General features: G+C 36.9%; 1 protein-coding gene across 1 annotated transcript; it reads right to left on the reverse strand.

Annotated features, from left to right (window-relative positions):
- Positions 1 to 3,443: 3,443 nt before the first annotated feature.
- LOC145982330 (cytochrome P450 9e2-like) lies at positions 3,444 to 6,281 on the reverse strand. The gene is made up of 2 exons (XM_083115891.1): positions 6,155 to 6,281; positions 3,444 to 4,374 (listed from the first exon to the last, which is right to left on the reverse strand). Exon 2 carries the CDS (start codon positions 4,341 to 4,343, stop codon positions 3,444 to 3,446), a length of 900 nt encoding a protein of 299 aa, XP_082972017.1. The 5' UTR covers positions 4,344 to 4,374; positions 6,155 to 6,281.
- Between the last annotated feature and the right edge of the window lie 7,785 nt (positions 6,282 to 14,066).

Below are 14,066 nucleotides of genomic sequence, written 5' to 3' on the forward strand. Positions count from 1 at the left end.
ACTTTGTCTGCAAGTTTAGCTTCACAAAGGGATATATATTTTTTGAGTTGTGGAATGAAACCATGAGGAAAGCTGAGGAATTGAACATTGATGAACCAGTTTTGCCTTGAAAAAGGAAGATGCCAAAACGCTATGACGAAGGTAGTGATCCTCATACGTATCAAATGCCGGAGGAAATGTACAGACAAATGTTTTCTGAAATAATTGATGTGGCTGTGGATTCGCTAAATCGTAGAATTCAAACAAAGGTTTTGGAACTTATTTCACAACTTGAAGCTTTTGCTATCGGTCAAATTGGTGCTGATCGAATTCTGCAGTTCTATGAGACAGACTTTGATAAAGACAAGCTAACATTGCACAGAGACATGTTTCTAGATATGTGCAGAACGAAACAAAGAACAAGTGGCCAACTTGTCAGACATTACAAATATTTTAAGTAGAGAAAACAGTCGTCCCATGCGTGAAATGCTCACAGAATTTGTGAAGTTTGTACGGGTGATTTTAACTATACCTGTTACTTCTTGTACCTCTGAGCGGTCATTTTCAGCACTTGGACGATTGAAAACGTTTTTGCTGTCAACAATGACCCAAAAAAGATTGAATGACTTGGCAATTTTGCATGTTCATAAAGAAATGACTAAAAATATTGACATTACCAAAATTGCAAACAAATTCATAAGTGCAAATGACGTAAGAAGGAATGTGTTTTATATTGAAAGTTAACATATTATTATTATTATTATTATTTGGTACATAAAGTTAGTCATTTTGTGGTTTCTGTTCACAACAAAATCCTTGCATAGTTCTTTCTGCAATACAATTAAAATTATTTGCATTTATGAAGATTTTTTCATTTTAATTTGTATGAATGTGGTATTTTCTTTTAGTAACGTGTTGATAATATCATTGCCTCTTGTAATCATTGTGCATGTAAGTTGTTTAAAGTAAACAATACTTGATAATTACAGATCTAACCGCCATTGATATGCACCCACAGAAATTTTGGAAAGTCGGCGCCCTTGTCCCCAACGTGAAATATTTCCATTCTTCCCTGCAACCAACCCCCTCCTCCACGTCAGCCAATAGAAAGTGGACTTTGACCAAAAAAAAAAAACCCTAACCCAACGGTGAATTTTGGCGGTTGCGGTTCAGCGTGCGTCTATAAGCTAGACAGAAGAGTCGGTGTTGAGAATTCAAGTGACGAGTCAGTGTTGAGAATTTAGGTGACAAGTGTGTGTCTACTGTCTAAAGGCTGTACCGAAAGTCTTTGTCAAGAGGTTGCGCCGAGAGCCCGTGTTAAAAAGGTTATACTGAACATCACGTGCCTAGAAGTCAGTGTCCGTCAATGCTCAGAGCATAACATTTAACACTTGATTTACGATGAACGGGACAGTTTTCGCTACGAACGAGACATATAACTTTTGCATATAAAAGTATGCATGTAAGTGGTCAGTGTACAGAACTTTGGTGAGAAGAAAGTGTGTCCCTACGTCGTCCAAGGGCAGTGCGTTTGACACATCAGGAAGCAGCCGCTGGTGTAACGGTGCCAGTGGAAGAAGAAGAATTCGGTCTGAATTCCATGCTGCAGTGCAACTGACACCACGGACACTTGGGACAACCATGTTCCCTAACGGCAGACAATAGATACATCAGTGGACAGTAAGTGTGACCGGAAACAAAATTAAGGTGGACTTGCAATTCTCATATCATGTAGAGATTTTTAACATAATACATATTCACATATCACAGTCCATCAATCAAATCGCTATAATTTCATATGCAATCCCATCCTTTTCCCCCATCTCAATAATATTTTCTATTTGTTTATGTGCACAGTGCAGGTACAGCCGGGCATCGAACCCTGGACGGCTTGGTCCCCAACTGCTTATTGTTCGGCTTCAACCAAGCTGCCCAGGGGGGAAAGAGCTAGCCTGTACGGACACACCGGACTAGAGGTATACAAAAATACACACATATATTTTAGCATCTGTAAAGTTTATTAACTTTCTTGTCCTGCTTCTGTACAAATTAACTCATAAGGTTTTTATGTATGTACGTTGGTACAACTCAATGTTAGCACAATTTGTAGCTTGACACATATCCAAAAGAATAGTGAAGCTCGTGACAAGTGTTGACCAGTATTTAAGGCGTTATTATCGCAACGATACACTGTCTCAAATCACCAAAATCGTGAACTTTCCATTGTGCACAACATCTTTGAAGAAGCCCCATCCAAAAAAGTCTAAAGGATGTCAAATCTTGGGATCTCTGTGGCCAGGCAGTTTCTGCGCATGCGTGACTCAACAGCACGATTGATCGTCCAAGTGGACTACTGAAATCTTGGATCGATGGTCAATCGACTGAGCTTCACTACGACACAATACAAAGAGCAGTTTTCGCATTAAAAGCAGTTATTTATGTATACCTCTAACGTGGATACCCTGTATTATGATAAAAATGAATCCAGAAACGAGGATACGTGAACTTACTAACAAAATTCGAGTCGCCGTGTGAGAGGTGGCATTCACTTTCTCGTACACATAAAAAGGTGAGTACGCAATTTGTTATGCAAGTGAAATTCTCAAGAATATTCAAATGAACTTATTAACTTTCTGGCGTTTCTAAACCAAAAAATTTATTGCTGTAGTAACAGAAGTTTCGCCTTCTCTCTCTATCCTGGGCAGGATAAATCCATTTTGACGAACCATACCAGTATCCTTCAAGTCCATCTTCGTCTCTGAGTGATTTAATTTTACTTTGCATTTCTGTCACTTTTGCCTAATGAAGAAGATGAGGATGACTGATTAAGATGAAGAAGAGATACTCAAAAGAACACCCATGCCCAGGCCGAGCTTCAGAGCCGGAACCTTGGGCATCTTAGCGCACTATGCTAACCACTCCTCCACGGAGGTTGGCCCATCTTCGTCTTGGAGTTCCTCGTCAGGTTTCCCAACAAGTATCCTAAAATCATACTAATTCTCTGCAATGTGTGCTACATGACCTGCTCAACAAGGTCTTCTTGAATCATTTATTCTAATAAGATATTGTAACCTTCATCACTCGCCTGTTGTTTGATCTCATTCAAGTCAAAATAGCTCTAAGAAAAGCTTCAATTTATGCTCCATTCCATTACTCCTTCACACGGAACGGAAGCCCTTTAATGTACTTCGGTTTGTAATTTTATGCATCAAAAACGTCACTAGAGGGTTGTGTACTTTCATGTGTTGTGGCAATTGTTTTTTTTCTGTGTAACCTCGGGTCTATTGAGGTTAGTCCTATCTGACCCTGTGTGAAACATAATAATTTGTTATGTCGTGCGTATCATAGTCAGGAGGAACATTTTTAGAACCCTCTGTAGCTATATTCCTAATTAGAATAAAATTGGAAAAGGAAAAAAGAAACTTATCTTTCGACAGCTCGTCCTTGCTTTCTTTAATCTGCAACTATGCATCCTTGTCAAAACTATCCTGTAATTTTTCATTGCCATCCAATTCCAAAATCCCTTTCCTGGAGTCCAGTAGACGCTGGAAGAAATCATCTCTCCTCTCATTGTGTTGGTCGCGATACGCCCTTGTCGATGTGAGAACTTCATCCAGAAACTCCTCAGTCTTTTTATTCAGAAACTTGACTGGCAAACCCCAAACGCGTTTCACTCTTAGGTACGCCAGAAGGAATATTAGCAGCCTGTTAATTTTGCTAGAATCTAAGAAGTTGATGGCAATCTTAAGAAATTCTGCTTCAGGGTTCTTCAACGAGTCACACTGAACCCCGAAAGCACAAGTGGCTATGACATCAAGGGTGTATCGGGTGAAGAAAGACTTCATCTCATGCTCGCTCTTGTGGGAAATGTTCTGGAGATAATTCACCATTTGTTCACCGCACACGGTCACTAAGCCGCTCATCATCTTCATCTTCTTCGATGTGAAGGTTGGCGTCAATAAAGTTCTCACACTTTTCCACATTTCACCCTTCAGCCTCAGAAGATTATTGTCGAAATATTTACTAGTGTTGGCCAGACGTACTTCGCGGTCAACGAAATACTCAAAATGCTTCACCATGATGTGTTTGATTAAGTCAGGGTCTCTAACAAACAAAACTGGAGTCAAACCGCTATAAATTCCTATGTATGTTTTTCCAGCATGTTCTTGATACAACCTTTTCGAAAATTCATTCTCAGATACATGAAGCAAAATTCTGGGTTTCAAATTTCCGAAGAAGAATTGCGGTTCCAAATAAGGTACTCCCTTCTTTTTCCAGTATCCGTACGTCCTTGTAAGGTACTTGTAAATTACAAAAACAAGGAATGTCGACACAAGAAGACAGGTAGAAAATGGTACTTCCATGATTTCGACCGTTTCGAGATCACCGTTCTACCTGAAATTAAGTTCAAAGTGTAAATTTTTCTTAAAGTTATTACTTTTGGAAACACTAAACATAAACAGCAAACAAATGTTCAGTGAAACGAGATACTAATGATTGAAAAGGTCTTGATTATACGCCATTATCACATTCAATCAGGTCTCATAATTAGGCAATGCAGTCATGTTTCTTAAAGGTAATCATATTTACTCAAAACTAAATTCGTCTAGTAAAGGTTTACTTTCAAACATTTTGATCAATTTATCCCACTTGTCAATTTTATTTGCTAACAATACGTGTTTACATTTTTCTTGAGCCAACTTTATCAGTGTTCAAATATGGTATTAAATGGCCTGTACAAAACTCAAACACAACATCCAATCACAGAATTATGGCTAACGTAGACATTTGACGGATTAAAATTATTGGAACATGAAAAGCTTCCAAATTCATAGATTAGTTAGTTACTGCCAGTTATTGATCGTGATAGAAACGTAAATCTTAAACAAAATGAAATAAAAATAAATTATCGTTACTACAGTAGCTGCATGTTATATTAGTTAAAAAATTGTAACTTTAAATTAAATTAGAAAAATTTGATGCCCCCTTCCCTTGTCCCATGGAAACACACAGTGGGCGTGAAGATATAGATCATTAATTAGCTTAATAATTGGGTTATTAAATTTATCTGAGTAAAGAATGATCATTACTATAAAGCAAGTTTTAAATGGAAAATAAACAATTAAAAATAAACATAAATGATAATGACATCAATAATGTCGAGGGTGTTCGAAGAAGGACTCATGATCTTTTCAGCGAAGATTCCAGGGTCGAGCCTGGTGTATTTCTTTTTCAATGTCACTCCCTTAACTTCATCTGTTTGCCATTCATCCTCACAGTCCCAACTAGCATAAGGAGGCAGAGAAGTGACAAATATAAGAATACAAAACAAAACTATTGATAATGCCGGCATCCAGGAAATGATGACTATATGCGTTGCCAAGCCTAATTTGAGTCCTAAGTATTTTTCTTTTTTAATATTCACATTTCATATCATTATCATTAGGAAACGGATTTTAAGGTGCAACGCCTTTTCAAAAATATATCTGTTTTCATAGCGATCGTTTGAGATATGTATTTTAGGACATGAAATCAAGTAAAATGAACACACTTTGTTGCACCTTTTCGTGAGATTAGCACATTTATCCCCTTTTTTTACCCCCTCATTGATGCTTCACCACCCTTTTCCTTCCTTTCCTTCCATGTTTTGTTAAAAAAAATTGGACAGAAAAATAAATGATTTTCACTCTTCTTGAGCAGCTACATAAAATCCTATAGTCTCAATCTTTAGAGCAGAACAAGAGCTATGAAATGGTATTGAAGCCCCAATAGTTCCCAAGATAATGTAGCAAAACCCACGAGAGAAAACACAAACTTCAACAAAACCTATTCGGTAGAACCACAGTTCTCTATGCGGTCCGCGTGCATTATATACAGAAGGTGCAGAAAAATAGAGCATTGAATAAAGGCATTTTATCAACACCTTTTTCGAAACATTTTCAGAACCATTTTTTCCCTTTCGCGACCATAATTTTGCACCTTAAAATCCCTTCCCTAATTATCATCTTTTTGATTCACCTAAAGATCTAGAACAAAGACATAAGATAACACATGCACAAGATATAGCAATGATGATTCAAATTGAAATTTATAAAATCTCTAGACTGTTCTTAGAAAACAATGGCTTGATTAAGTTAAATACTACTGTCAATATTATCAATCAATATTATCGTACCTTGGATGAAGTCAGTTTCTGGCTTAGAATATTCTTCAGTTAACCAAAGAAACAAGTATCAACATCGTCACAGCAAAATAATTCTCAGTAAACTTGGCCTACTCGCCTTGAAATAATCACAAGGAGATTTACCTAATAATTCAGTCTTTATATGCACTAATGATGTACATAAAAAATTCAAGCAACTAAAAAGCACGAGTCACGATCACTGAGCAAACTTATGTAATATTTGCATGACACAGTTCCAGGAAACACACTTCTTATCTACTTATTTTCTTCTGATACCCAATGTTATCGCCAACAAAACAATGGCGCTCACTGTTAAATCAGTGAAAAGTAAAATTAAAAGCTAGAACAATTACAATGCAGATTTTTTCAAAACAGCACATAAGCATCTGACGTGCTGCCTATTCGCATTGCCGCAACCACAGGGGGGAAGAAGGCATTGCCCCCCGTCCCCCAACTTTCAACGGAAATTGCCTCCCTCGATTTCAAATTTTATACAAATAATTTTCTTGCAGTGCCTGCTTTTTTGCTCTCATCAAGTTCAGAACTGTAGCTAAGGGGCAGTGGGAGTCGGCCTAGGGAGCCGAACGATCTAGATGATAAAAGTTGTAAAAGAGAGAATGCCATGGCTGCCTGTGAAATAATTGCATCCTATTAAATCAATATTGTTTTCAGTTTGCAAAATATTGTATCTAAATATGCTCTTGCTCTCTTCGCTCGCAATGTGATTATTTTGTGTAATGCATTGTAAATTACCACAGTAATAGCCTTCTACAATTAATTGATTTTGTCCTAAATGTAGGAACAATTGTTTGGAGGAAAAGGAACGTGCACATTTGAGAGACAATTTACATAATTTTTGCTGTTGGTTTATTATGAGGTGAATGAATTGATTGTCTAAAGTATTTAAATAATATACGTATGTTGTATATATAGGTATGTATTAAAGAAACTTTGAATAAGTAAGTGAGCGTGATTGATTTGGTGTTTTAAGTCCACTTTATGCACAGTAAGGCTATTTGGGAGTGGACCTACAGTTTAAAGTGGAATCCGAACCACTATGTTCCTCCGCCAGGTATCGAAACCGGGACCCCTTGATTAGAAGGCAACGACGCTACCACTGCGCCATTAGGGAGGCCCAAAATTTTGAATAAGTACACAATTCGGGTTAACAGGTTGTATATCTACATGTATTTTCTTATCTTTTACGTCCCTCCATGTTACATGTGTGTAAAACATAATATTTTGTATGTACATGAAAGTTATACATGTGTTCAGAAATAATTGTACTCGGAATGCATTTGTCATGCATTTTCTGCCTTTCAAAAATACAGTTTGTGTGCTTCTTTTCCATTACTAGCTAATGTGAAATTGAACGTGTTGAAAAATATTTGAAATCGTTTGTTCCAACACAAATGCTTTATCACCGACTTCTATCTACTACTATTACTACCGCTGCTGCTACTACTACTACTACTACTAATAATAATAATAATAATAATAATGTTATTATTATTATTATATTGATATCGATAGATTGGCATATTGGTGCAAGATTAATGAAATGTAAATTAACTTGGAAAAGTGTAAAGTTTTAAGATGCACGTACTAAGGAAGTTCATTATATAGTCTCCAACTATTATATTTATCAAAATAAAATCCAAGGGTGCAGCAGATATAAAGACTTAGGAATATTAATAGACTCCTCTCTCATATTTGATGAGCACATTTCAGAAATTTCCAAAAGAGCAAAGAAGATGCTTGGTAATATATGAAGACCCAGGGGGAAAAACGATGAATGTCGATTTTTCGCCCATTTTGAGATTGCAGCGCCATCTGATAGCTCAGAAGCTGTACTATAAGAATGAGAATGGCCTTGGTTGGGAACTGGTGAGAAGTGCCTGAAAAACGCATTATTATTTTGGCATATATTGACGTATTTATGAATAGAAAAATCTTGTTTTTCATTTCCTGGCAAATCGTCTCGAATGAACATTCATCGTTTTTCCCCCTGGCCCTTCATATGTTTTCTCATGGAAAGTTTGTAAAAAAGAAGATACCTTAATATTCGTGTATAAAACGATAGTGACACTATTCTTGAATATGCTAACCAATTATGGCTTCTGACAGCTACCGGTCACCTTCAAAAACTTGAATCAGTTCAAAAACTTTTTATCAGGTTATTATGCACAAAGTATAAAAAAAATTACTATGACCAACATTACTCTGAATGGTTAACACAGTTGAATAAGTTTACCTTAGAAGAAAGAAGAAACCACAAAAGGATACATTCTGTACAGAAGATCTTAACTTTCCAAGTTGAATGTTTTTTGAATATATCTTATAAAATTCCAAGATATTCCCACAGGTATATCTCAATTTTTACATGTCTAAATAAGGCCAGAGGTTTAGTAGCTGATCTTGATGAAACCTACAATTTGAATTTATGATGATGTATAAGATTGTAGGATCCACTGTTTTATTTTATAATTATGTATTCAATTTTTTAATTTTGTATAACCAATTTGGACATAGTGATGTACCTGGTTGTTTAATCGTGATCATCACTTAAATAAATATTATTATTATTAGAATAATACACAGTTAATTGCACAATGATGAACAATTATTAGTATCAGAGATATAATAGATCTCGTTTGAAACTGTAACTTGAAGTGTTAATATGCTTCTCTCACTATGTTATTCTACAGCTTATGTATTTTATCCATGTAACTTTGTACTTTTTTACTTGATTTAGTGCTGTATTAGGTTTTATACTGTGTTCAACACTTAAAATATACGATTATTATTATTGACACTTCCCCCCCCACAAAAATTAATGGTTCGAATGCGAGGCCTCGATCCATTCTATAAATTTGAAATCTCAATGTGAATCGGTACAAAATGTTCCCACAGAAATGCCAGGGAAAGTATTATCAAATTTAAATAATAATAATAATATAATAACAATTACAAAGGACATATTTGGGGGATCCAAGGGGTCGGGATCCTCCCCAAAACACTTACCAAGTACTAAAATTAAATAATCAAAATATATTTTGTGTAGCATTTGTTATATAATCGATGATTATTTATTTCCGCCGAACTTATTGGAAGGCAAGGAATTTGGCTCATGCGGCTTTAAAGGAGAGTTCCAAAGATTTATGCACACTAATATGCATAAAATATTAATCAAGAACTTTACTTTTCGTCAGTTGGATCTAATTCCTTTTTTGCTATTCAATAAATATTCAATTTGTAAAAACACTAAGTTGCTGACCAAGGCAGTTTATTAAGATAAAAAACACTTAACAGGTAATGTTTCAACCCTGTATCAGGGTCTTCCTCAGACGAAGAACTAAACTAAAATGATGAAATATACTAAACACAGAAAGATTACATACACATAGCAGGGTCACTAGCCACACAACAACAAATCAAGTTGACAGTCCTCATCTAGGAAGATTTCTCCAAAGGAATTAAACATATCACCTCCTGACAGTTGTTGACTAATGGGTCTACTACACTGACAGGTGATTGACAGGTCAAGATTAGCAAGAGTCTAGAACCACCTGCTTACCACTCACCCACCCCTCCTGCCTTTTTGGATATGGATGAATACCTCCTCCTCCGGTCTTCTTCTTTTCTCTTCTTTCTTCCAGGTTCATACTTCTTTTTTCCTCATTCCTTTTCTTCATCCTTTCAACTTTCTCTAACACACTCTTCCATTCCTTGTTTATCTTGAGTCCTCCATTCCTATTCATGATGTCTTCTCCTTTCTTTTCTATTTCTTTGGCCTCCTTCCATTTTCTCACTAGTTCTCTCTTCTCTTTTCCTATTTGCCTGGCCGAATCCCATTCAACTTCATGTCCTGTTTCTCTAGTGTGTTTGAAAATGGCATTCCTGTCTCTCTTCAATCTCACATCATCCATGTGTTGCTTTAACCTGTCTTTAAGTCTCTTCATCGTTTCCCCTATATATACACTTTCACATCCTCTGCACTTCACCTCGTAGATAACCCCTTCCTCTTCTTCCTCTCTCTTTTCTTCCTTCTTCTTGCTGGCTATACTTAAAATAGTGCATCCTCCCTTCCTGTAAGTTCTTATACCCACTTTCCTCAGCACTTTGCATATCTTCTCTGTGGCATCGCCCATACTTCTTATACCAAACCATCTCACTTTTTCTTTTTCTTCCTTCTCTTCCAGTCCTCTCTCTTTCCTTCTTCTGTTGATGTTGTGTCTGTCTTTCTTTTCATAGCCATTCTCTTCCAGTTGTTCCCATAGGCTATTAATCTTTGTTTCTTCTTCCCCTTTCTCCGTGCATATCTTCTATATTCGGTCTTCCATGTTCCTTATAAAATTACGTTTAGTTCCATCACCCACATCACTTCTTTTGTGGCAGAACACTACTGCCGAACACTTCTTTTGATACCATGTAGCCACAATACCCATTCCTCTCTTCTTTTTCATCTCAATATCCAATAAATTTAACGTTCCTTCCTGTTCCGTTTCGAGCTCAAGGAATATCCCTGCTCTCTTATCTTCTACATCTTTAACAAACTTACTCAGCTGCCTTTTCGTTCCCTTCCATATCCCAAAACAATCATCCACATATCTACAAAACAGACTTAAATTATCTCCTCCTTTCACTATCACTTCCTTCTCCCATTCATTCATAACTAATTCCGCCAGCACAGGGCTCAAGCAAGAGCCTATATTCAGACCTTCACTAATCTTGATGATTTTACTCCCCACTCTGCTGTAGCCATTGTCCCAAATGGTTTCCAGTGCTTGTACCACTCTCTCACAATCCCATTCTCCTATAATGCTTTTCCCCACTTTCTTCCTCACTATATCCACGTGTCCCCTTTTGATGCTCGGGAACCTGCTTCTCACGTCTAAAGTAAGAATCACGAACCTTCAGACCTTCTGTAAACAACCGTCTCACTTCAAGTAACGTATCACGCCACGTCAGCTGTTCGTGAATGGTGAGGCCATCATATGCTGCTCACTCGCAACCTTTAATTTTACGTAACATGGAAAAACATATTCTTATTTTAACTGATAATCTACACATTGAAGTATAATAAATTTTCTACAAGTGATTAAAAAAGCGTTCTTTTTCAAGAATGAATATATTTTTCTACGCCAAAAGTTCCATTTATCTGACACTGGGTTAACAGATCCCCCTTCCCCCCTTCTCTCTCAGTATGGAAGGGCCAAAGTTATACAAGAGTGTGAGAGATTAATTTCAGTAAATTCAAGCCTTTTGGTTTTATTGCTTCCTCTCCCACCAAATTATTGCCCAACATTGTTGACATGTAGAGTATTGTTTTCTCCTTTGTGCAACAAATATGCCGCCAGTTTTAGCAGAAGCTAAACAAAGATAAGCCGGGGAATAAAAAGAGATTGCTTATCTTTCTCTCGGTTTCTCGTGCACTATATAGAAAACAAGAAGACGATAATAAGCACATTATTTACGCACGTCTCATGCAAGTAATGTATTTTCTTACCTTGATTCAGCAGTTCATTTTTGAACTTGAGGCATTTTCAGCACCAGACATCATCCTGTTAGAGTACGGTCTGTCCAATTTGCTTCCCAAAAAGGAACTCAACGTGGCACAAGAGGCAATTTAACGTCGACTGCTAAAATTGGGGAGATCGTCATCAATCATCACTATCAACATCTTCCCCACAGATGACAGGACGGCTCTTTGATTGAAAGAATATGAAAGCACCTCGCGTTGTATTGCGCTTATCTCAAAATTGGTGTACTTGTTTATACGAGCAACAACGTATTTTTTTTCGCGGGACTCACAACTTGACCGGTCGTTTTCCTTTCTTTCACCACACCGAAAACACAAAGATGCAGACACACAATTACACTTGGACACCAACTGCACTGCTTGCTCAGGATAGCACTGACACAACGTCACATAAACGTTAAGAACAACCTGCTTCTTGCCACTTTTCAAATGGCTATATTTCCGAAAGACTACTCTGAAAACACGGGAGACCTTCCTGCATGCATGGAAGTCGCCATGTTCGAAACTGGCGATATTTTCTTGCTGTTCACGTGATCGATAGTAATTTATACAATAATCACGTATTATTATTATAAACAGAAACCTTTAATGAAAATATATTTTAAAATGTATAATCCAATGTAATTTACATGTTTTCTTCCATTAGCGTACTTTCATAGAACGGACTACATGATGCGGAAGAAATCTGTTATTAGGCTGTTGCCAACCTCAATACTTCTCACTAAGTCAAGTACAGAAACGGAAGTGGTATGTCGAATGTCGGCATATGATAGTGTGATTTCAATTGTCAGTGACGATCCTCCGGGGATGGGATGCAGGAGTCGATCTATAATCCAGAGGTGTTCACCATCCGGATGGTGACATCCTCACACTCCGGAGGACATGCCATAGGGTGAGGGAGGTTGATTTAAAATGAACACCTCTCAACAAGAGAGAACAAAAATTTGACAATATTTAAAAATTCACCCCCAGATATGCATTTTATTTTATATGTAGCGTACAATAAAATGTCACTGCCTCAAAATATTTCTGTATTCTACTGTCTTCTTTCCCCACTTTCATGCTTCTCTAAGTTTCCGTTTTAGATTCCCTTGGTGTCTTTTCTGCATAATCCAGCATTTTTGAACGGGATGACAAGGACATAGAGTGTGTTTTTGGACGAAGTAATTTTAGAGATGTTGAAGTACACTCTGGAGGATTCTGGAATGTGTGACATTGAGGTGTAGATCGACCACGTTGTGACACGCACATTTGTCAATAGTTACAAGACGATGAGGGATAGGTGATATTTGAATTTCAAATTAGTTAGCCGCCCCCGTGACGGAGTGGTTAGCATATCGCGCTACGACGCCAGGGGTCTCGGGTTCGAATTGTGGCCTGGGCATGGATGTTTGTGAATATCCATTCATCAATTTTATCATATCATCATCATCATTCATCCCCATCTTCGCAAATTAGCCATAAGTGACACAAGAGGGGAAGTAAAATAAGCAAATCAATCAAACCAAATGACTTATTTCCATTCTTTTATCTAATTAATAATTATTAATTTAGTCAATCAAATCATATAGATTAGCTTACTTTCATTATATATAATAATAAATCATAACACTTTCAAACATCAAATAAATTTAATGAAGAAACCCCGGTTTCAAAACGTAATTTATCTCAATGTGTCACATTCTTCTAGCAAGTTTTTTTAGTAAAATATGAGAGAAAATTAATTCTTTGGTACGGAACCATCTTACTCCTGGGGGATAAGATGTAAATTTTGTATTTGATTTTTTTTTTTTAATTTAGCGTTGCTTTTCTTCCACTTTTGGCTAATCCCGACGATGAGAATGAGTGATCGTCAGTTGAAATTGATGAATAGACACTCACGAATAACACCCATGCCGGGATTTGAGCCAGGAAACTTCAGTGATGAGTCTGAAAGTCGGCCACCTGACAAGATGTACATTTTGCATTATTTTTTTTACACACATTCAATAACTTTCAACAGGTCATCAGTGATACACTGCTTATTCCGCATCTGATGACAAATGGAATGTTTTTACACCTTGTAGACTATGTGGATTATTTTTTTTTTCATAAGTTTGCAACACTGTTAGGGTACACGTGCTTTTGTTTACAGAAGGTCTTAAGTTCTATGATTCTCACTTTAGGCTAAACATTGTGATTTTATCCCCATAAACATTGTGATTTTATCCCCAGACTCCTTCAGACCTTTTATAAGGTCCACCACCTGCTCACTGTTTTTCACGGCTCTGCTTTCTTGTTCTCTCACTAACACTTCAATTACCTTTTTTAACTTCTTCTCCAATGGTTCCAAAATATTGTCCCTGCAATTCATCACTGGTC

The sequence above is a fragment of the Lepisma saccharinum genome, unplaced genomic scaffold (genome assembly GCF_977018435.1).
Source record: "Lepisma saccharinum unplaced genomic scaffold, izLepSacc3.1 HAP1_SCAFFOLD_126, whole genome shotgun sequence".
Classification (NCBI taxonomy): Eukaryota; Metazoa; Arthropoda; class Insecta; order Zygentoma; family Lepismatidae; genus Lepisma; species Lepisma saccharinum.